The sequence below is a fragment of the Penicillium arizonense genome (assembly GCF_001773325.1).
Source record: "Penicillium arizonense strain CBS 141311 chromosome Unknown PENARI_contig014, whole genome shotgun sequence".
Taxonomy (NCBI): domain Eukaryota; kingdom Fungi; phylum Ascomycota; class Eurotiomycetes; order Eurotiales; family Aspergillaceae; genus Penicillium; species Penicillium arizonense.
The window spans coordinates 361,665-382,669 of record NW_019173291.1 but is presented as its reverse complement, the minus strand read 5'-3'; the positions used below and the strand labels follow the sequence as shown (position 1 = coordinate 382,669).

The following is a 21,005-nucleotide window of genomic DNA, read 5'->3' as shown; positions in this document are numbered from 1 at the left end:
CCTCCAACATCTTCTCCGATTCTACCCCTTTACATACCTATTCCCCGATCTGGCCTGACGGCTTGCACATATGCGGATTCAGTCTCTGTTCCAACCCGGCCTACCCCATGGAGCTATCATCTCCATCGGATAGCTCGGCCCACCTGTACACGGAAGCTGGATCATTCATAGCGAGGGCCTGCCGATTTTTTCGTTTTCTGCTTTCTGGCGTTTGATTCTTGAGCCTGGTCCCCCATGTCCCTTTCAACCCTGCCACGTTCCTAGGGTTCGAAATACATGCACGCGACCTTTCTGCTTCTTTCTCTTCTTCACACCCTTTTAGGGAGTCCTAGTTTGTTTCTTTTGGGACACCCTCTACTTTACTTTCTTACCTTATTATGTGCCTTTTCTTCGGTACCCGGCAGCTGGATAATGTATGTACTTAGTCCTCCTATGTTTTGCCATGGCAAACCTGCAATATCATTTTTCTGTGTGTATCTGTGTGTAGTTGTATCCACTCGGCGAATCAGAATCGCCGAGCCCGACCTCCAAACCCGTCCGTTCCGCGACGTCAGGGAACTTCGGTCTCTTTTTCTTTTTAGCAAATTCGCTCAATTATTCCACTGGCTTAGCCATGTACATGTTATAGCTTCACGATCCATAGGGAAGCCGTTCCACAGACGAGCACAGAAAGGGGTTGGACCTCCGCAACTATACCTCCGCCCTCAACCCTCCACCTATACCTTTCCCCCTCCACTTCGAATGGACCTTGCCTGACCCGGTTCTCTCGGCTCAATCCGTGCTTGCGCTTGCTCCGGCTTCCCTACCCTCGAATACTATCTTCGGACACCGTGTCCACCCCTCCCGGACCCCTCTAGCCTCTAGTCCGTGGGCTCTATCTCACAATACCAGACCGCGACCTGGCGCGCCGTTTTCCCCCAATCTCAGACGTTCGAACGCGCCCTTTACCGTGGAAATGGTTGCGAACCCTGCTTCAGGGGCTGCGGGGACTGGCTCGAAGCCCAATGCCTCCAAACACGGTCTCTCGGCATCTGGGCCTCGAAGCCCGGCCGCGCAGTCTAGGCGCAAACAAACTGGAGTGTTAGATCAGAAGGCGCTGGCGCTGGAGGATGAGTTTAAGACGAAGCACCTTGGTGTGCTGGGTGTTCTGGCGTGGATAATGTGAGTGGGCTGTTTCCAGGTTTGGCGGAGCTTCAAGCTTGTAACTGGACGAGTTTGAGAAGAATGCTGAGCTGACATTGGGTAACTGCAGGCTTTTGCATGTTGCAGGTATATATTTGTTCACAAAGGGGTTCCTTCTCACGCGCATGGTTTTGGAGAATAAATCATCATGCGAGGTTCTACCCTTCGAAGAAGTCCTTGCTCAACCGCACTCGACCGCGCTGGGAATTAGACAGGAAAAGGGTTGCTGGCACGAGAAAACTTTTGACAAAGCTATTGTTATCATTATCGATGCTCTTCGCTACGACTTTACCGTGCCTTTTGCCTCAAAGGACGAAAGTGAAACTGCCCACCTTTTCCACGACAATATCCCCGTACTCTACGAGACGGCTTTCCAAAACCCAGCTAACGCCTTCCTTCTCCCGTTCATCGCTGACCCTCCGACAACAACCCTGCAGCGCCTGAAAGGCCTGACAACGGGTACCCTGCCCACCTTCATCGACGCAGGTTCCAACTTCGCCGGGACAGCCATTGATGAAGACAATCTCGTTGCTCAATTGCACCACGCGGGGAAGAGTCTAGTCCACCTCGGCGATGATACATGGCATTCCCTGTTCCCAGGTTACTTCAATGAGAACCTCACTCATGCATACGATTCGTTCAATGTGTGGGATTTACATACCGTCGACAATGGCGTCACAGAGCATCTCTTCCCACTGCTTCATCCCGAGAACAGTACCAAGTGGGATGTGATCTTTGGTCATTATCTCGGTGTGGATCATGCCGGCCATCGGTACGGTCCCAACCATGCTGCCATGGCATCCAAGCTACAGGAAATGGACCGTGTTATTCGGCGGATTATCGCAGCCCTTGATGATAAGACTCTCCTTGTCGTAATGGGTGACCACGGTATGGATGCCAAGGGCGACCATGGCGGCGAGTCTGATGACGAGGTCGAGGCTGCGTTGTGGATGTACTCCAAGCGTGGTATCTTCGGCCGAACGAGCCAGGATACAGTCCTCCCACCCAAGTTCGCTCATGATCGCTTCGTGCCTCAAATTGACCTCGTTCCCACACTGTCCTTGCTCCTTGGAATGCCCATCCCATTCAATAACCTGGGCTCGCCTATCGAAGAAGCTTTCTCCGGCGCTGGTGGTAAGAACTGGGCTAACTTGGCCACTGTTAACCGCTTGACTTCGGCTCAGGTTAAGAGATATCAGCACCAGTATGGCATTGCCAGAGGCGCTGGTGATGACGAGGAGTCTATGCTGCTTTATTCTGCTGCTGAACAGGAGTGGAAGTCTGCTTCCAAGAGCTTTTCGTCTAAGTCGAGTGCTGCCCGCGCTAGCAATGAGCTTTACCGCAAACACCAGCGGCATACTCTGGATGTCTGCCGTGGCCTATGGGCTCGATTCGATGTGCCTAGTATGATTCAGGGAGTTGTGATTCTCTTCGCGGGAATTGTTCTGCTGGTTATTTATGCACGAGGCCTGAAGATGGATCGGACCCAGCTCACTCCTCGCTTGCTTTCGTTCGCGGGGACTGGTGCTGGTGTCGGTGCTGTTTCTGGTTCTGTTTTGGCATTGGTTGGTTTGACTGAGATGACCATCATTGATTCCGCTGTGCTTCTGGCTGCGGCTGGAAGCATTGTTGGAGCTCTGCCGGCCGTTGTCACGAAGCCCGCGAACCTGACTGTGCCACTTCCCAATGGTATGTGGGGTTGGCTTGCGTTCTTCTTCACTGTTTCCCAGTCCGTTGGATTTGCTTCCAACTCATACACCATCTGGGAAGATGAGATCCTGCTTTTCTTCCTTACTACCTTTGGTGTATGCGCGGGTATCTCGTCCATGCGCCAGAAGCAGACCACAGATCGCGTCCTCGGTGTGTATCACTCCGTCCTCTTCGTGATCCTAGGCCGCATTGCATCCTTCTCCCGCCTCTGCCGTGAGGAGCAAATGCCATTCTGTCGCTCGACCTACTACGCCTCCTCGACCTCTTCCATCTCCGCCCCTTGGCAACTCGCCATCCCCTTCCTGGTCACCCTCTTCCTCCCCAGCGTAGTCCGCTCATTCTACGCCGGCTCCAAGTCCTACGAAGGCGCCGCAGCTCTCTGGATCGGCTTCGCCTTCCGCCTCGGCCTCTTCATCACCTCCCTCTTCTGGATGCTCGAAGGCGCCGACGACGGCGAGTGGCTCCCCCTCAGCAAGGAAACCCTCAAATCCGTGCGCGTCTTCCTCGCCCAACTCGTTCTAGCTCTCGCCTTCGCCGCCGGCACTGGTGCATACCTCTACTCCAAGCCCTGCGTCAGCATCAACGTAACAAAACCAACCGAAGACCCCATCGCCCCCCCAGCCCCCATAATCGCCGGCCAACAACAAGGTCCCCGAACAACAGTGACAATTCTCGGCTTCGGCAATGTCTACGGCACCCGCTTCTTCTTCCTAGTAATCAACTTCGCCCTGGCAATCATCCTCATGCAAAAGCCAATGGGCCAAGGCGCCATCGCCCTCCTCCTCTGCCAAATCCTCTCCCTCCTCGAAATCTTAGACACGAACGCCCTAACAATGTCCAACTCCTCCATCGGCCCTGTCATCCTAGGCGTCCTGGGCTCCTTCTATTTCTTCAAAACAGGCCACCAAGCAACCCTCAGCTCCATCCAGTGGGAAACAGCCTTTATCCCCCTCTCAACAATCAAATACCCCTGGTCCCCGCTCCTCGTTGCACTCAACACCTTCGGCGCTCAAATATTAGCTGCCATCGCTGTCCCCCTCACCGTCCTCTGGAAACGTCCCCTGCAAACTCACGACCGCGTGCCTGCCTCTGAACCGTCCAAAAACCCGGCTACACGGCTCCTCTCCGATGTCGTTCAAGCTGCTGGTACCCATATCCTCTATCTGGCAACGATCAATCTCGCCACGACTATGTGGGCTGGCCATCTCCGTCGCCATCTGATGCTCTACCGCATCTTCAATCCGCGGTTTATGATGGGATCGGCTGTCTTGGCGGTTGTGGATGCTGTCTTGATGATTGTTGCTGTTGGTGGTGTTCGTTGGAGTACGCTTAGCGTTGGTGAGGTCTTTGGTTGGTGATGTCCATGGTGATTGCCGTTTTGCATTGGGTGGTTTGGTTTCTCTTTTGCGTTTCTTCTAAAAGCATTGCGCTTGGTATTTCCCCCTTGCCACTGTCATATCGTATCATTTCATGATATGCTATGTCTTTCCTTCTCTTTTTTTTTTCTCTCTCTGCTTGATCCCTCCATCTTCTGTGTTGGCGCGCTTCTGCTTCCGCGCTGCGCTGTGACTGTGTACATGCGCTTTTTTCTATCTATCTTGTATTACCTACCTACCTTCTTATCCCTTCCCTTCCTTCTTTATCTTTTCTCTTTCTTTATCGTTTGGTTCTGCTATGTGTTGGTACCTATAGATTTATAACTATAATCATAGTCAGAAAAGTTATATAGCCCCCGACTAAGTAGATCTTACATAGCCATTCTGTACACAGGGCTTCTAGAGTATAAGGTACTGCACGAGATCTGATAAGGCCAACCAAACATACGGAGAAACGGTTCATAACTAAAATATACGTGCTTCGAACATACCTTCACCAGGTGTAAATTCCCGCAATTATGGCTCGTCGTAATTTACTATAGCTATGCGGTCAAGCATCTACCCTCAGTACAATACCGTTCATACCGTGTAACGGATTCTAACTCAATAATAACATATAAGTCGAGGTGCGTCCTCACATTGATGATATACTCCTGCCACACAGTGTCCCTATTAAGTTCGATAATAGGCTGCGCCGAAAGCTTAGCTGCGTTGAGTACTACGACGTCGATGGGGATGATTTCGTTGGCTAGATCCTTCTATAGCCGATCGAGGGACAACACGTCGACAATATCGCAACAGCGCCCTAAGGTCTGAGTCGAGGGGAACTCGGATGAAAGACGTGACGCGGCAGAAGCAACCAAGGTATCCCACCGGCCGATGATGATGACTCTTTCTGCGCTGGCCTGGGCCAAAGCCTGTGCGATCGCATAGCCGATGCCCGTGTGGTCGCCCGTGATGAGCACCGTCTTCCCTGCCTGAGAGAGCTCCGGGCGGGTGAGATGGTTGGATAGGGAGCATTGTGGACCGTTTGGGTGAGGGCGAAGCCTGACGGCAAGGTGATAGAAGAAGACATGATTGAACAGATTGATGTTAAGATCTCGAATAACTAACAATCTGCGAATAACTAACAATCTGGAACCTGAAGACTGAGACACACGAGGTGTATAGTTTCGGAGTAGGGCAACAAGTAGAGTGCACATCCGAAATTGAAAGATACCTTTTCTTTAAGATTTCTGCTACGTCCCTATAATGCCTTTTCTTAGAACAGTTCCTACAACGACGTATCGGCTTCCTGGCACTGGTCTGTAGACGGATAAGACCCACTACGAACATTCGAACACTCCATCGCCTTTGCCACTCCGCAAGACACGTCAAAACAAACTCCGCAATGCAAGTCTCCACAATGCACCTGGAACTCCGCAATGCACCTCAAACTCCGCAGACACTAGGAATGAGCTGCGCGATTTTGGAGACCTGCACTTTCAATGCCGCCCCCATTCCCACCAAGCTCACAGTCCAGGCTGAATCACTGTCATGGGTCACAAAGATTAGCACCACCCTAGTCCCCTGATCAAACGTTTATTGGGGGATGAAGTCAGGAAACCACTCGCTATGCAACCTTAATTGGCGGACCCGTCACAGGAGACTTCCAGTCCGGGTGAATGTTTGTTTTCTGCTTACACGGGAAAGAATTGCGTCACTACTGGCATGGGATTATAGAACACATGGTTGAGTCTATCGGCTGCACGCGAAGTTGTGCGACGTCTTGGTCACAGACTGGTGGGGGCCGACAAAAAACGAGCAATCCGCCATGCATGCTGGAGATGTTATCATGATCAAATATCTACTAGTATGATGGTGAAATATGAACTTCACTTGGCGGACTTGAGAATTGAGCAAATTCGAAACCTAGCAGGAGTTCGCTAAAATTCAGATTTCGTGCCGATTACATTTCCACCACGTCGGAGTTTGCGCCAAAGCTCCGCCGCTAGGATTCATAAGCTCAATCACAGTCATCGATGCTCTAGATTTGCAACTTGTATATTGTCCGGGCGCTTTGGTAGTGGAGTTCTGTATGTCTTGAAATCCTTATAAATGGAACCTGCTCGTGCTGCGATAAATTTCTGTCCCTCTACGGCCTCAGCCAGCACTTCAAGTTACTTATGCGCGCAAAGCCCAACAATCACTTACATTCTTGCATTGGGGATCCTTGAACATGTCTACCTTCGTTGATACCCAATGGGATCCGTTGAGGGACATTACCGATCTCCGTGGTTACGTTGTTGTTGTGACAGGAGGAAGGTAGGTAGCTAAGGCAGAGCTCTCCCGACGAAGTCTAGCGGTGTGTTCTAAGAGACATCATCCTGTAGCAGCGGAATCGGCTTCGCAACGGTTAGCCTCCTTGCACGACGTGGAGCAAAGGTATACTTCACAACACGATTTGAGTCGAAAGCCCGAAAGACAAAGGAGACACTCCAAAATACGCACCCAGATATCGATCCGAACAATATCGAATGGCTATTGTTGGACTTATTCGATTTGAAAAGTATTGATGCAGCTACTAATAAGCTGAAAATGAAGGAAAGAAAGCTGGATATCCTAAGTAAGACCCTAAGACATTCTCCTGGGACGTTACTCGTTTCCTGACATCTAGCTACGAGTTAATAACGCTGCGGTCTCGACGTCATCCACTGAGCTTGTAGCTGATAGATGGGAACAACATATGGCAGCCAAGTAAGTTGAACTCTCAATTAGAGCAGGTTGGCATTATTCTGACGTCCCTCAGCCATGCGGGCCCTTTCCTCTTTGTCAACCGTGTCTTGCCGCTTCTCAAGAATGCTCTGAAAGAAAGGGACAGCGATGTTAGGATCATAAACCTCAGCTCCATCGCACACGTCAGCATGCTGCCGCAAACCTTCAAGTTCACGTTCGACTCTGCCGCTTGCCTTAGCAACCCGGTTCCGTCACACCCCTGGCAATGGCGATGGTTTGGCAGATTCATATTCGGCTTCGATATAGTCCGCTACGCCGTGTCAAAAGCCGCCGTCGTTTTGTTTACAAAGGAGTTGCAACAACAGTTGGATGAGCAGGATCTTCCTATCATAACTATTGCTGTACACCCTGGTGAGGTTGCTACTGAGGGTGTGATGGCGATCAACAATGCATTTATAAAGACCCTAGCCCGGATATCCTTTCTCACTCCCGAACAAGGTTCGGCTACTCCTATCTTTGCGGCGACCGCTAAAGAGGTGCGACAGAACGCTGGGAAGTACAAGGGCAAGTTCCTAGTTCCCTTTGGCAGAGTTGAGGCTCCGAATACCGTTGTCGAAGACGATGGACAAGTCAAAGGGTTGTGGAAGAACACGACCAGGGAAATTAACAAGAGGCTTGTTAGTGAAGGTCTCCCACTCTTGGATATGTGGTGATTGGCGCGTGACTTCGTTGCGGAATCGGACTTCTTCGCTGATAACCTTAACTAAGCATGATTTTTATTGGGTCCATTTCAGCTGTCGTTCTGAAGAAAGTTTTCACGGTTTTGTTTATAGGCAAATGTTCTGGTGAAGGCTACAGCACAAAGTAAAGTACCCTTTCATTGATAGGTGGTTCCAACGCTGTCTCCGACAACACATCCCTGTAGCTGCCTCTCAGAGCATCATGACCTCGTCAAAATCAATAATTCGAAGGAACAAGGAATTTGACCAAATCCTACGGGATACATCGTTATTAATGTAAAGTGGTAGCGCTTTGCCTTCAGTGGGTGCCAGGCCATTGCCACAATCCAGGTAACGAGGTAGCAAATCAACTGGTCAAGGACACCGCAGGGCCGGGCAGAACATACCCTTCCTTCCCCTGCTCACAAGGGAAAAGTTGCATGTCCGCAGCAACAGTTTCGCTCATTAGGAACAGAATGAAATTCATCCACCAGAGGCTCTCATCTGCGAAGAACCGACTGCGTTTTGCGGGCTATCTACTTTCTCACCGAACCAGGAGAGAAATCTAAATATTGACGGCAATTGAGAGGGGGACAAAAGCAAAATTGACTGCCAGGGAAGCTTCAAACTCACATCATTGATTAATGGGAAGTGCATCACGGCGCTGTTTCGAAATGCTGCTTTTCGCTACGTCTGCTCGGTGCCGGACTGAACAATCTCCGATAATGCTGGGCGAGTTCGTCTTTATACCTTAGTGCTCAAGCCAATATTGTCACATAGGTTTACAATACCCAAATGGAGTAAGAGGCACGAGACACCTTGCCAAAACCTCCACACAAAGCGAGTAGCTAAGGAAGTCTTTGATTATGCCTGGTAACATATCACGGAGAACACCCTCCATGTTACCAGAGCGTTCAGCATTTCTCTTTGTGCCACCTTATGGATCACGCGGCGGCCATTGCGCCAAACTCTTGACATCTGTATGGGGGAGTTGTTTATAACCAAAAGCCTATTTAACCGTTGACCGACAAAACAGCATATTCATATGCTTTTGAAGCGCTAGCGTATTCTCAAACGAGATCTGACCCGGTTACATTACTGCAATCGCCTGGAGGCTTCCGTCTCGCGCTCTCCGGGTCTGGCGCACCACAAGAACCAACACTGCCACCGTCACATCCCTGTGTCTTAGTTATCCCACATCCGACCCGAGAAAAGCAAAGAGAAAGCAGAAAGATCTCCTGCCATTGCTGAAGCCGAACTGTGAGCGAATTAAGGCGCTTAGATAATGCTCAGTGAGCGGATTAGGGCTTAGGTGAGGATCAGAGCATGCTGAACGTTAGTGAGCAGGTCAGAGCGCTACATATATCTTACCGACCCTTCAGCCACCACCAATGTCGAGTCAAAGAAGCTTGATTAATCAATGGTTCTAAGCCGGCAATTGGCAAAGACCTACATGTCTAAACCCGCCCACTTTCCTGGCAAAGCTATCAGAGCAAGTGGCATTTCCCGAACTAGACTTACGCTGTTGCAATTTAGTCCATTGATAATATGGGCATTCGGGACTATGGCACCACTTTCCAGGGGTCTTTTTTCCGTGTTCTCTCGGAACTGATGTGTCGGTCTTCATAGAATTTGGAATTGGGGATTAACGTTATATGAGCTAGTACACTAGTACATTGCTGTTCCCACCGGTCAGATCTTTGGCGGTAACTTTTGGTGCTCAGAGTAGCCTTGCTGTGTGACGCATTTTGTCAAGATAGAAAATCGATGTAGATGTAGATGTAGATTTATAACTTTAAGTTAATCATAGTCTGAAAAGTTAAACATATTCTAACTAAGTAGATCTTACACAATCATTTTGTAGACAGCCAACATATCATCTATATCCCAGGAAAGAGATAATAATATCCATAGAACATATTGAACTCGAAATATGTGAATAGCTAGCAAGAGGACTCCATACATCTCACCGATCTACGAAAATATACGAAATAAGAATATGTAAAATGAATAAAGAAATGAATAGATTCCACAAACTAAAAAGCCTTATCCTAATCCTAATCGCGACAATCGCTAGCAGGGACAGAGACAGACAGACAGAAGAAACAAAACAACAACTTTTGGGGCAGAGGGGTATTCACAAATGCGACAATTGTCTGACATCACGGGAAAAAAAACACAATATGATGTACATGAAGTCGTTTCTCGGGTCATTTTTCATAGAGAGTGGTTCTGTCGTTTATTTTTTTTGAAAGGGAGGGAGATGCTTGGGGAAGGAGGATTAGAGGAAGGAGGGAATATGGTGAGTGGGGAGTGTTGGGGGGTTGTCAACAAAGGGTAGATAGGTAAATGAAAGAAGTGGAAAGGAGAGAAGACAGAGAAGGGTGGGGGGTAGGGGTGGAGAGACGGAGGGAGAGAAACAGAGAATGTGATCGGTTAATGGGTGTTGTAGTTGACTTCAGGGTCTCCAGGCAAATGGCAAATCAGCGGGCCCATCGGGAGAAGTCCAAGTTCTGTAGGATGTTTGTGTCTGCCGCTGCATTCCACTCCGCCGCAAAGTCGGTCTGCACCTGGGGAGCACGCGAGGGCAGCTCCTCAGAGAAGATGTTGGCCTTGGTACCACGACGCTGGCCAGGGTAAGCACCTTCGGCGGGTTCAGAGGGTTGCGCCTGGGCTGTAAGAGCACGCTCGCGAACCTTCTTGATTTCACGTAGACGAGTGCGCCAGGAGGTGGTGTGCTCGCCACCCTTGTTATTCCAGACAAGCGAGAAGACGGACGCGTTGAGGGCAAGAATGCGCACAAAGGCTGCCAGATTCTTTCCGGAGATAACCTTCGGTGTTGCAGCGGGCGATACATCAGGGAATCCAGGCTTGCTCATGACATGTACACTGTAGAAGAGCTTTTGCGGGTCGGTTTCGCCTTTGGCGTTGCCATCTTCGTCGTAAGCAATACGAGATGATGGGGTGATGACAATGTTGATGGAGTTGAACTCGGACGGAATTGTGTCAAAGTTGAAGGGCAGGTTGGATCGGTTGAACACGATGGTGACATGGTTGTTGCCGATGTTTCGTTTCTTGTTGATGCAAGCTGGGTCATGCTCAAGGTCCGTAGGCATCATCGTCGCAACGTGGTACACGATTTCGGTGACACGATCTCGCCAAGCGTAGGTGACTTCTCCGTCAGTGTCGGCATACAATCCTTGCGGATTGAATTGAGGGTTTCGAAGAGACACTTTAGTTCCCAACCCGGATAGCAGATGCTCGTAGTCCGTAGAACCCCCGGTGTTAGCTAGGATAGCCGCCTCCTTTGTCTGGGCATTACCGACGTAGACAATGCCGATACGATGACCATCCACAATGTCAGTTCGATCAAAGTTGCTGATCGCACGGCGGGTGATGTCGTCTTCCGGAACCGGGATGGGCTGCATGACCGTTGGTGTAGGGAAAGCAGTCGCAGTCAATTGGAGCATGATGTGACTTGGGAGAACGGCTGTATGCATGGAGTCGGGATGTAAATGGGCGTCAAGTGTGGGAGGCACTTGATGCGGCAAAACCGGGGCAGTGCGCTGTTGATAGACCGAATATGTAGTTCCTGATGCCTGGCGCTTTGTGATTTGGGATATGCCAGATACTCCAGCACTCTCCACGGTGACAATACTCATACCGACAACCCAGGACTTCTTCGCAACAGGACCATCCTCAGGCGAAGGAGGGAATGTTTCGAAAGGAATCGTCTCTCCGAGATCCGAGTAAGCAACTCGCTGCATCAGATCAATCAAGACTTGGCTTTGTTCTTCAACCACCTCCTTGCCGTGTTCGTCGTGGTAAATGAGTCTGCTTGTGATCCAGTTCACATGTTTGGGACGGTCCTGCAGTCTCAGAGACAAGAACCAGAAGACCATGACATGATAGGTGAGGTTGGAAATGTATTTGGACATGCCGTCTTGTGGAGAGGGTTCGGCAGTCTCGGCAGTTTGGGACGACTGAGCTGCTTTGTATCGCTGCTCCCTTGAGGTCTGCAAAAAGCGAATGCAAATTCCAAACACGGTGCGGACTTCTTCCTCGCGCAAGTTGACGTACACATCTGGTAGCCGTGCAAGCAAAGCCAGGAACTCCAAGATATGAACAGCGATGTTTGACATGGTGATCACCTTGGACATTCTATCAAGAATGCTGGTCAGTGACTTAGTCACCGACATGGGGATTTCATAACAACAGATTGACAGGGCTTGGATGCAACCGCGGGAAGTACCACCCCATGATCCGATGATACCCTGCATGAAAGCACGAACAAGATCATCCTCTTCACTTTTGGCAAAGTGCTGATGATAACTGACGAGCATACAAAGCGCATCAAAGATACATGCAGCTACATCGCTCTTTTTCAACCCAGTGATCTCAGGAGGTTCATGGAAAGTCCCGTTCTTGACTTGATCACAGAGAATGCTGCGCAAGAGCGTGACTTGAGGAATCGCATCTCTGAAAAAGTCTTTGTTACCAAGCTGAGGTCCCAGATGAGTAAGAACATAGCTGTAGACATCCCAGTCGGTCTCTCGTTGTAGCAGGCTGATTACAACCTCGAGCCACATCTTGACCTTCAAAACTCCTGTGGTATCCAGTCCTGGCGCATTCAACTCGGCCGACTCCGGGCTGGCTACCTCCGGGTGCGTGTATGCAAAGACAACAGGGCTGGACTCCCCAGGTGGTTGCTCAGGAAGTACTTGCGGGAGAGCATATGTCCACGATGGAGCAGTCAGCTTCGATCCACGGGCAGCGATAGAACCACGCCCCGGAGCCGACTTCGAAATCGATGTCTCTCTTATTGGAAGCTTTCCGCTGAGAGTGCCTGGGAAGGGATCGTGCTGGGGAGCTTCGCGGGTAGGACTATCGCCGGGGGCTTGTAGTTTAGAACCACCGTCGAGGTTTCGACCCAAAACGTTCATCAGGAAGTCACTTTCCGAGGTGGATATGACTGTCACAGATCCGGCCGAATCACATCGCAGTCGGAAGAGTAGCTTCAGGACAGTGAGACGAGAGTCCGTCGGGCGGTTTGCAGACTGTGCAATATCGAGGAGTGCCTCGAATACCACCACGGCTTTGGTGGAAGAGTGGTTCAAGGCACGAAGCATCATCTTCACAAGACCCACAGCGCAGACGTTTGTCAGACTTAACTCCAAAACACTCGCGCTCGTGGTGGATGTACGGCGAGGAGGAGATGCGTAGCTTGAAGTATCGCGAGGGTCGTCTGGGTTCGAGTCCCCCTGCATTGGCGCTCCGATAACGCCTATCAGTAACTTGAAGGTTTCGTCGTCGCAATGTTGGATGGCCGGGTCAGTCAGCAACGAGACCAGCGACTCCAAGAAAAGAAGATCATGCTCCGCCGAGAAATCTCTCAGCAAAAGGTTGAGAAGACCGTGCTCCTGGGAGAAAATCGAAGCTTCATGACCCGAAAGAGCTCCTTTCAGCGTGTCCAAGGCTAGAATGCGGATGTCCGAACTTTGTTTACGAGGCTGAACAAATCGCTCAATAAGTTCACGGCAATGCTGAACCCAGGCCGAATCTTCGCGGGGCTCACAAAGTTTGTCCTCTCTCATCAAGTGAATGATGAGTTCAGCCTGTGTAGGCTGAATATGCTGGTAGCTCTTCATGAGGAATCGACCAGCGTGCTGCTTTTGCTCTTGGTTGAGTTGTTCCCACTGGGTTTCAAGGACGGAAGCAATCAGATTGAGATTTGTAAGAATGTAGGATTTGATGTCGTCGGTTGGTTTGGAACTGGTTGAAATGGGAGATATGGCTGACTCTTCCACAACTCTGCGAGAGCACAATATGAGAAGGTCGGCGAACGCGTTCCAATCACGTGTCAAGGCAACACGAAGATAGTCCCCTTCTAGGATGTTCAGACATAAATCCAAGATATCCGAATCCACCCGGCTATCGTCCTTCTGGGCAATCACTTGCAATGACTCTATTAGCCGATCAAAGGGAAGCTGGGGCATGCCATCTTGACCGTAGGCACGGACAAAATCAGAGAACACGTAAATAGTGCCACGAAGCACATTCATGTTACGAGTTTGTTCAACAGCACACGATTCCCTTAAGAACTCGTGGAGAGTGTTCACCATTTCTGCCTGTCTGCGAGACTTGGCTAGACTGCGCACCGCTCGAGAAGTGGGCCCAGAAAGTGACTTTACCGATGCGTGAATGCTGCAAAGGACTTCCAGGAGAACGGGGAAGCTTGCATCAGGTACATCGGCATACATGATCACCGCATCAAATACAGACAAAGAGTTTTTGATGTCGGCTGCGACGCTGGTTCTCCTGCATGTGGTGAACGACTCTGTGAGAAGCGTTTCAATCTCCTCCTGAGTCGGCTTCTTCCGCTGCAGAGTGATCAGGTCCACTGCAAACTGGAACAGATCTCCCAAGGCTGCTTCATCCTGACTGATCCCATTCAGTTTGATGACCTTCCCTTTCTTCGCCTTCGATCGCGCTGATGCGATAACTTCATAGAGAGGAACAATCCACGAGGAGATGATATGGAGGATCGAAGAATTAGTGAAATCCAATTTCCTGCCATGATCGGACAAAGAGATCAAGGCTTGCACGCGCGCAGAAATCACATCGGGCGCAGTCGGGGCGGCTATCGATTCAAACACCTGGCGCCTAGCTGCTGGAGACAGATCCTGACGTGCTGCGATTGCCTCCAGTAACTGGGCGCCACTTCTCTGGGCATCCAAGTCACGTTCATGACGCAAGAGATACTCGGCTGCTTCCCATAGCACCACGGACTGCTCGGAGCTGAACCAGGGCAGGGTTTTTGATAAATTCTCGGCCTCCTCAATCGCCCGAGTCAAGTTTTGGGTTTGCGACAAGTTTTGGAAGGACGTCTCGAAGTCCGGGCCACTGGGAGCGTCCGACGAACTCGACACGACACTGCCACGATGCATTGATTCGAGACCGTGTACAAGCCGATTGGCGCCGCGACTGTCTGTATGCGATAGCGAATCGCTACTGCTTTCTTGCAAGGAAACCGGGGAATGCGATTTGGGTCGGCCGACACCTAGCGTCTTGAATACATCTGCGAAAGTAGACGAGGGCTTGTGTTGAGGTACTGGTGGAACATCCTCGGAAGACATCCGCCCAATGGCAGAGATGATACAAGTTCAGGTGTACGTGGTGTCTAGTCTAAACTAAGAACCAAGTCAGTATATATGGCATCATTTATGGTAGAGCCGATGGGCGGATAAATTATCCGTCTCCATTGGCGTCATTGGGAGGCTTTTACCTTTGTAAATCGACAAAGAGCGCTTTACCGCATGGGCAGCTGCTAGCAACAGAACTTCCACATATATAGACAGAAACGGCTGACGAGCTGGAAGTGGAAAATCGGAAGGTATCGAGAGCAAACAACACCGATCGGCAGTGAAGAACAAAGGATGAATATCACCGGAGCCCCACCAGGTCGATGACACAAGCAAGTAATGTGATGCCAACTGAGGGGGGATCAGGTGGGCTATGGGATCACCGGAAATGAGGTTATTCCAGCCCAACCTTGGAAAGTCACCTGACGCTACTTATCTCACCGCCCTATATATGTGACATAAAATTTCAGGCGGTGAGGTGCATCACTTCTTTGTCACGTGGAATGCTCACCGCCTATCGGGCAGGCAGAAAAAGTCAGAACGGAAATCTGCAAAGTGGGGGGCGGTGAACCACAGGTAGCGATTTACAGCTTCATTTTTTTCGATTTTCATTCTCTCTTCCCCCCCGGCAGAAGCCAGGAACGGCACCCTACATTTATTTTTTCCAAGGGTTATTAGTGGCAATCGTGATTTTTTTTTAAATCAATCTCAATTCTCATATTTCTTGTCTCGACCGCTTTATTCACCTCATCGTCAGGATGAAGTACGTCGTGGTCTCCGGAGGTATTTATGACTCATTCTCCTTTGAAGAAACGGTAACTCATATGCGTATTATAGGTGTCATAAGTGGCATCGGGAAGGGCGTGATTGGTACGATCCTCTCAATCGAGCAGTGAAGAACCCCTTTTTAATACTATGTGCAGCCTCGAGTACCGGTTTGCTGCTGAAGACTCAGGGAGCCCGAGTCACCTCCATCAAGATCGACCCTTACATGAACGTCGATGCGGGAACCATGGCCCCAACTGAGTATGTGGCTTCTCAATTTCAATCTCTGAATATTGTTCCTGACAGCGATTTAGGCACGGAGAGGTGTTCGTGCTGAACGATGGTGGCGAGGCGGATCTCGATCTCGGAAACTACGAGCGGTAAGTTGTTGCCCTGTTACACGAAGTCAAGCGACGAGAAACTGATAGTTTGGTCGACTACAGATACCTCGGAGTAACCCTTGGAAGAGATAACAACATCACAACTGGAAAGGTCTACAAGCATGTGATCGAGAAGGAGCGCCGGGGTGACTATCTTGGACGCACGGTCCAGATTGTGCCTCACTTGACGGACGCTATCCAGGATTGGATCGAGCGTGTGGCAAGAACCCCTGCCGATGACACCAACGAGGAGCCTGATGTTTGTGTTATCGAACTCGGTGGTACTCTTGGTGACATTGAGAGTGCTCCTTTTGTTGAGGCTCTTCGTCAGCTGCGTCGTCGCGCTGGCAAGAACAACTTTGTCCAGATCCACGTTTCCCTGGTTCCTGTCATTCATGATGAGCTGAAGACCAAGCCTACCCAGCAGGCTATCCGGGACGCTCGCTCAGCTGGTTTGAGTCCGGATCTGATTGCATGCCGTTGTGAGCGGCCTCTCGACAAGGCCACCATCGACAAGATTGCCATGTTCTGCCAGGTTGAGCCAGAGCAGGTGATTGGCGTGCACAATGTCAACTCGACCTACCACGTTCCTCTGCTCCTCGAGCAGCAAGGGTTCCCCAATGTCCTTGGCAGCCTCCTCAACATGAGCAAGGTGGAGATCCCTCAGGCTCAGTTGACCAAGGGTCAAAGCACTTGGAAACAGTGGAAGACCCTTACGACTGCGCAAGATCACACCTTTGAAACAGTCAACATTGCCCTGGTTGGAAAGTATGTGTCTCTTCACGACTCTTACTTGTCCGTTATCAAGTCATTGGAGCACGCGGCTATGGCTTCTCGCCGCAAGCTCAACATTATCTGGGTTGATTCCTCCCACCTTGAGACCGAGTGGGAAGAGACCAACTCCAAGGAATACCACAAGGCCTGGTATGATGTCCACACTGCCAACGGTATCTTGGTGCCAGGAGGCTTCGGTACCAGAGGTACTGTTGGAATGATGCGCGCTGCCCACCACGCCCGTACCAAGAAGAAGCCCTACCTCGGTATCTGCCTGGGTATGCAGATTGCTGTCATTGAATACGCCCGCAATGTCCTCGGGCTTGAGGGAGCCAACTCTGTCGAACTCGACGAACGTACCTCCCACCCAATCGTGGTATACATGCCCGAAATCGACCAGGTGAATCTCGGTGGAACCATGCGCCTGGGTTCCCGCCCTACTCTCTTCCAGGAGAACAGCGAATGGTCCAAGCTGCGCTCTCTCTACGGACTTCAGCGTACTTCCATCGATGAGCGTCACCGCCACCGCTACGAGGTGAACCCTGAGTACATTGAGAAGCTGCAGGATGCCGGTCTCCACTTCATCGGCAAGGATGACCTTGGTGAGCGTATGGAGATTGTCGAACTGAAGGAGCACCCCTGGTTCGTGGGTGTTCAGTTCCACCCCGAGTACATTTCTCGTGTTCTGGCACCCAGCAAGCCCTTCCTTGGCTTCGTCTCTGCTGCGGCTGGTTGCTTTGAGCAGGTCAAGAACATGTCGCAGGCGAAGGAGACGGACTTGGCTAACGGCGTTGCCAACATTATTATCTAAGCATATTGATGGTTTCATGGGAGTTTGTATTTGTCATGACAGAATATTACGTTTATAGAGAATACAATCAAAATCAACATTATTTGATTACCACAATTATCACGATAGACTTGTAAGATAATCACAGTTAGCTGACCCTGGTTATGCCACAATGTTTCGAAAGTCTTTGCGAAAGTTGCTTCATCCGCTGGGGCCAAATAGGCTGTTGATCCCCGATCAACGATAACAAGCAATGCAAGTAAGTTGTGTTGGGTGTTACTGGTATTCAACATGATAACACAATGATGATAATTCCCTATAAATACAGCATACTATCCTGCACAGATCCATTAAAGCCAAATAACATATCATCATCAAACTGCGCATCAAAACACGCATCATTGTACCCTGGAAGAACGGAGGGTGCAAGGACACTAGGCGTCGCCAGAGGAACTGCAGAACCAGACAAAGCATTGTAACTTGGCTCATCGAACATCTGCTCGTCATTTGTCCTCGTTTGCTGTCGAATAAAGCTCTGAATAATCATGTCCATATCCAACTCCGATACCTCTGTCTCCGGTGGTGTCATCCGAGTAGGCAAAGGAGTCGGCCTGACACCCTCGTTACCGGCGCAAACCTCTTTTTCTAAAGCCCGTCCTTGCTCGCTGGTATCATCATCCGATCGAGCCTCCTCATATTCCCTATGCCGGATATTCAGATCAACTCCCATGCGATCCATTAGATGCACGATTACATTCTTTGCCCGGCGGACAGCCCAGTTGGTCGCTTGGTTCTTTTGGAAAATGTCAAGACATGTCCAAAGATTTGAATGCGCTCGACTGCTTGCTTCCATTTGGGCAGCAACTCGAACGTAAATCGTTGCGGCAACATATGTCGCATAGGAAATCAGATAGGGGGCGCGTCTGATGGAGAATGCGTGGTCGTAAGCTTGTAGGATGTGGATTATGCGAGCTGCTGCTGCCGTGCAAGTAGTGAACGAGCTAATGGCGACGGACGGATCGGTAGTGTGGAGATGCCCTTCCGCCACGAATGGTCGGTGGAGAAGGATGAGCAGCACATTGTAAAGTGCCAATAGAGAAAGAACATGAGGTGGTGGCGTGATTTGTGTTGACGAAGGGCCGAACCGTAGATGCGTTGGCAGCTCTTCATGCCATGCCTCGAGTTGTGCATCCAAAGCCTCCAGTGTGGTGACCAACTCCTGGGATGACCGGTTCGAGCTTCGCTCAGAGTAGACCTTGTTCAGAATACAGTTCAAAATCAACGATAGCTTGCACAGTTCGGTAAAGGTCGAGACACTGTATGCGGGTGAGCCTGGGTATGATTGTACATCCGTATACGCGAAGGGTTGCCAGTGTTCAAGTTCTTCGTAGTGGTCCAAGAGTGTCAGGGAGACTTTCGTGTCAAACTCTTGTAGGCTTGCAGGACGACCCTGGTAAAGAGATTGAATCTTATCCACGACAAAGGCACCCCAGAACACTCGACGACGGATTTCAATATCTTCGTCCGAGAGGCGCCGCATGTTTCTCAGCATAGTAGCATCAACGTGCATGCCGAGATCGATGATCATTCTAAATGCCGTACCGGCATAGAGCCACGCAGCGCTGCGTTCATCTCCCAATGCAAATAAAGAACTAGTCATTACCAACAGGGCCTGAATCGTGGTGATCTCACTTCGATCTAAAGCACTACCGAGCAGTTCTTTAACTCGCTGGCGGAATGTCCATCCAGCAGTGCGAACATCATCGGGATCTCGACGGACTTCTGGACGGTTGCTGAATTTTGACGCGCCGAAGTAAATTGCGTTTAGCAGGAGCTTTGAGAAATAGGGACCACCCGTCGCCATATCCCGCATAAACGATGGGCGATAGGTAATCAAGAAGGAATGATGCTGGCGATTCCAATGTAGAGATAGGAGGTGCATTCCAAGCTCGGGATCGACTCCGTCGAAGTCCAGTTTCCCTTGTCGCAAGTTCAATGTTTCCAATTGCCCTATTTGGCTGTTAGATGGTGGCAATGACCTGGAAATCATGGATCAGGGATCTCACGTTGGTAAGCAGCTTCTCCGATCAACTGTTTTCGAATGTGCTCTACCGGTATCTGCGGATCTATAGACCGAGGGTGGCCGTGCTGATCAGTTGATGCATCGTTGAACAATGTGCTCGTGAGTCCATGATAACTTGAGTCCCCATTTGGTGAAATGAATATCCGCGATACAGCTGACTGACATCGATCGGCACTTGCTTCTGTACTCGGAATCTCCGACGCATGTTGCATCTGCTGCCGTGGCTGAGAGGGACTGCCTCCGGTGACATCTCGTCTGTCTTCCGAGCGAGCATCCATGCGCCTAAGGTGCCGTCGAAGCTGTTCATTCTCGGCTTCGAGTTGGGATAGCCGAGCTTTTGTTGGTCTTCACATTTAGTGATACATAGTAGTAAGGGGTGTATATTCGATGACGTACCTGGGCCTGTCGGGTCCTGATATGTAGGCGCATTCTTGCGCGTATGTCTTGCAGTTGGAGCATATCGGACGTTCGTTATCGCAACGGAACTGCCTTGCATTAGTCCATGGCACTTGAGACACCTCAGTCGACTTGCCTTTCTGCGTCTACAAAATGCGCAGGCCTTGGCGGCCCTTCGCTTGGGCGGAGAGTTTCTTTCCATCTTTGAAGAAGTCGTCAAATCGGTCCTCCGCGGGTTGAGATGGGAATATACGAGAAATGACGCTTTTTACTCCGCGGCAACTCTCCTTCCGTTCCCCACAATTCCCCACAAACCAACGTCTAGTAAGTCCCGAAGTTTATAAGACTGCCGAGGGCCAAACACACTCACTATTCGCCTGATTGTTGCCGTTTTTCACACTATGGCTGCGCTTGTTGCTCACTCGGAACAACCTGAGACAAAGAAACCGCGGGTAATTAATCAAATAATCCCACCCTCCCCGGAAAGATATACCCCAGTTAACCCAGTCCAGGTTCACACGCCCCAATGGGTCTCCCTCGTGGCCGGAGGAATTGCAGGCGGAGTGGAAGCAGCCATCACGGTCAGTGTTTAACCTCACGCTAGTCTGTGCGGCACTGATTTTCCTCGCAGTATCCATTCGAGTACTCCAAGACTCGCGTTCAGTTGTTAGACAACAGCGCTGTTCGGACGTCTAATCCACTACGCCTCATCTTCCAGGTTGCAAAGCAGGAAGGTGTTGGTGCGTTGTACACGGGCTGCTCAACTCTTGTTATCGTCCGTTTTGAATCTCCACTCGAGCCTGACCTCATATTGATCTGAAATTAGGGAACCACGGCGAAAGCTGCTGTCCGGTTTGTGTCGTACGATACAATCCGCAATGCCCTTACTGATGACCATGGTGTCCTCTCACCGGGCCGGGGTATGCTGGCTGGCATGTTTGCAGGCGCAGTAGAAAGTGTACTGGCAGTGACA

General features: G+C 50.4%; 6 protein-coding genes across 6 annotated transcripts; 4 read left to right on the top strand and 2 right to left on the bottom strand.

Annotated features, from left to right (window-relative positions):
- Positions 1–377: 377 nt before the first annotated feature.
- On the top strand, positions 378–4,250 carry PENARI_c014G10412 (mannose-ethanolamine phosphotransferase GPI13; the record flags this gene model as incomplete). Its single annotated transcript, XM_022633609.1, has 3 exons — positions 378–413; positions 644–1,161; positions 1,253–4,250. The coding sequence occupies 3 exons, from the start codon at positions 378–380 to the stop codon at positions 4,248–4,250; spliced, it is 3,552 nt and encodes a 1,183-aa protein (XP_022486515.1).
- A 536-nt stretch (positions 4,251–4,786) lies between these two features.
- PENARI_c014G02278 (uncharacterized protein) lies at positions 4,787–5,020 on the top strand (the record flags this gene model as incomplete). The annotated part of the gene is made up of 2 exons (XM_022633436.1): positions 4,787–4,796; positions 4,890–5,020. The coding sequence occupies 2 exons, from the start codon at positions 4,787–4,789 to the stop codon at positions 5,018–5,020; spliced, it is 141 nt and encodes a 46-aa protein (XP_022486503.1).
- Positions 5,021–6,486: 1,466 nt separating this feature from the next.
- On the top strand, positions 6,487–7,696 carry PENARI_c014G07706 (uncharacterized protein; the record flags this gene model as incomplete). Its single annotated transcript, XM_022633561.1, has 4 exons — positions 6,487–6,572; positions 6,641–6,873; positions 6,932–7,004; positions 7,057–7,696. The coding sequence occupies 4 exons, from the start codon at positions 6,487–6,489 to the stop codon at positions 7,694–7,696; spliced, it is 1,032 nt and encodes a 343-aa protein (XP_022486536.1).
- Positions 7,697–10,185: 2,489 nt separating this feature from the next.
- On the bottom strand, positions 10,186–14,838 carry PENARI_c014G07420 (putative GTPase activating protein (Tsc2); the record flags this gene model as incomplete). The annotated part of the gene is made up of 1 exon (XM_022633555.1): positions 10,186–14,838. One exon carries the CDS (start codon positions 14,836–14,838, stop codon positions 10,186–10,188), a length of 4,653 nt encoding a protein of 1,550 aa, XP_022486704.1.
- A 764-nt stretch (positions 14,839–15,602) lies between these two features.
- Positions 15,603–17,574, top strand: PENARI_c014G05894 (putative CTP synthase; the record flags this gene model as incomplete). Its single annotated transcript, XM_022633518.1, has 5 exons — positions 15,603–15,627; positions 15,682–15,714; positions 15,768–15,870; positions 15,924–15,989; positions 16,053–17,574. 5 exons carry the CDS (start codon positions 15,603–15,605, stop codon positions 17,572–17,574), a joined length of 1,749 nt encoding a protein of 582 aa, XP_022486686.1.
- A 295-nt stretch (positions 17,575–17,869) lies between these two features.
- Positions 17,870–20,132, bottom strand: PENARI_c014G01255 (fungal specific transcription factor domain-containing protein; the record flags this gene model as incomplete). Its single annotated transcript, XM_022633409.1, has 3 exons — positions 17,870–19,563; positions 19,620–19,970; positions 20,033–20,132. 3 exons carry the CDS (start codon positions 20,130–20,132, stop codon positions 17,870–17,872), a joined length of 2,145 nt encoding a protein of 714 aa, XP_022486678.1.
- Positions 20,133–21,005: the final 873 nt, after the last annotated feature.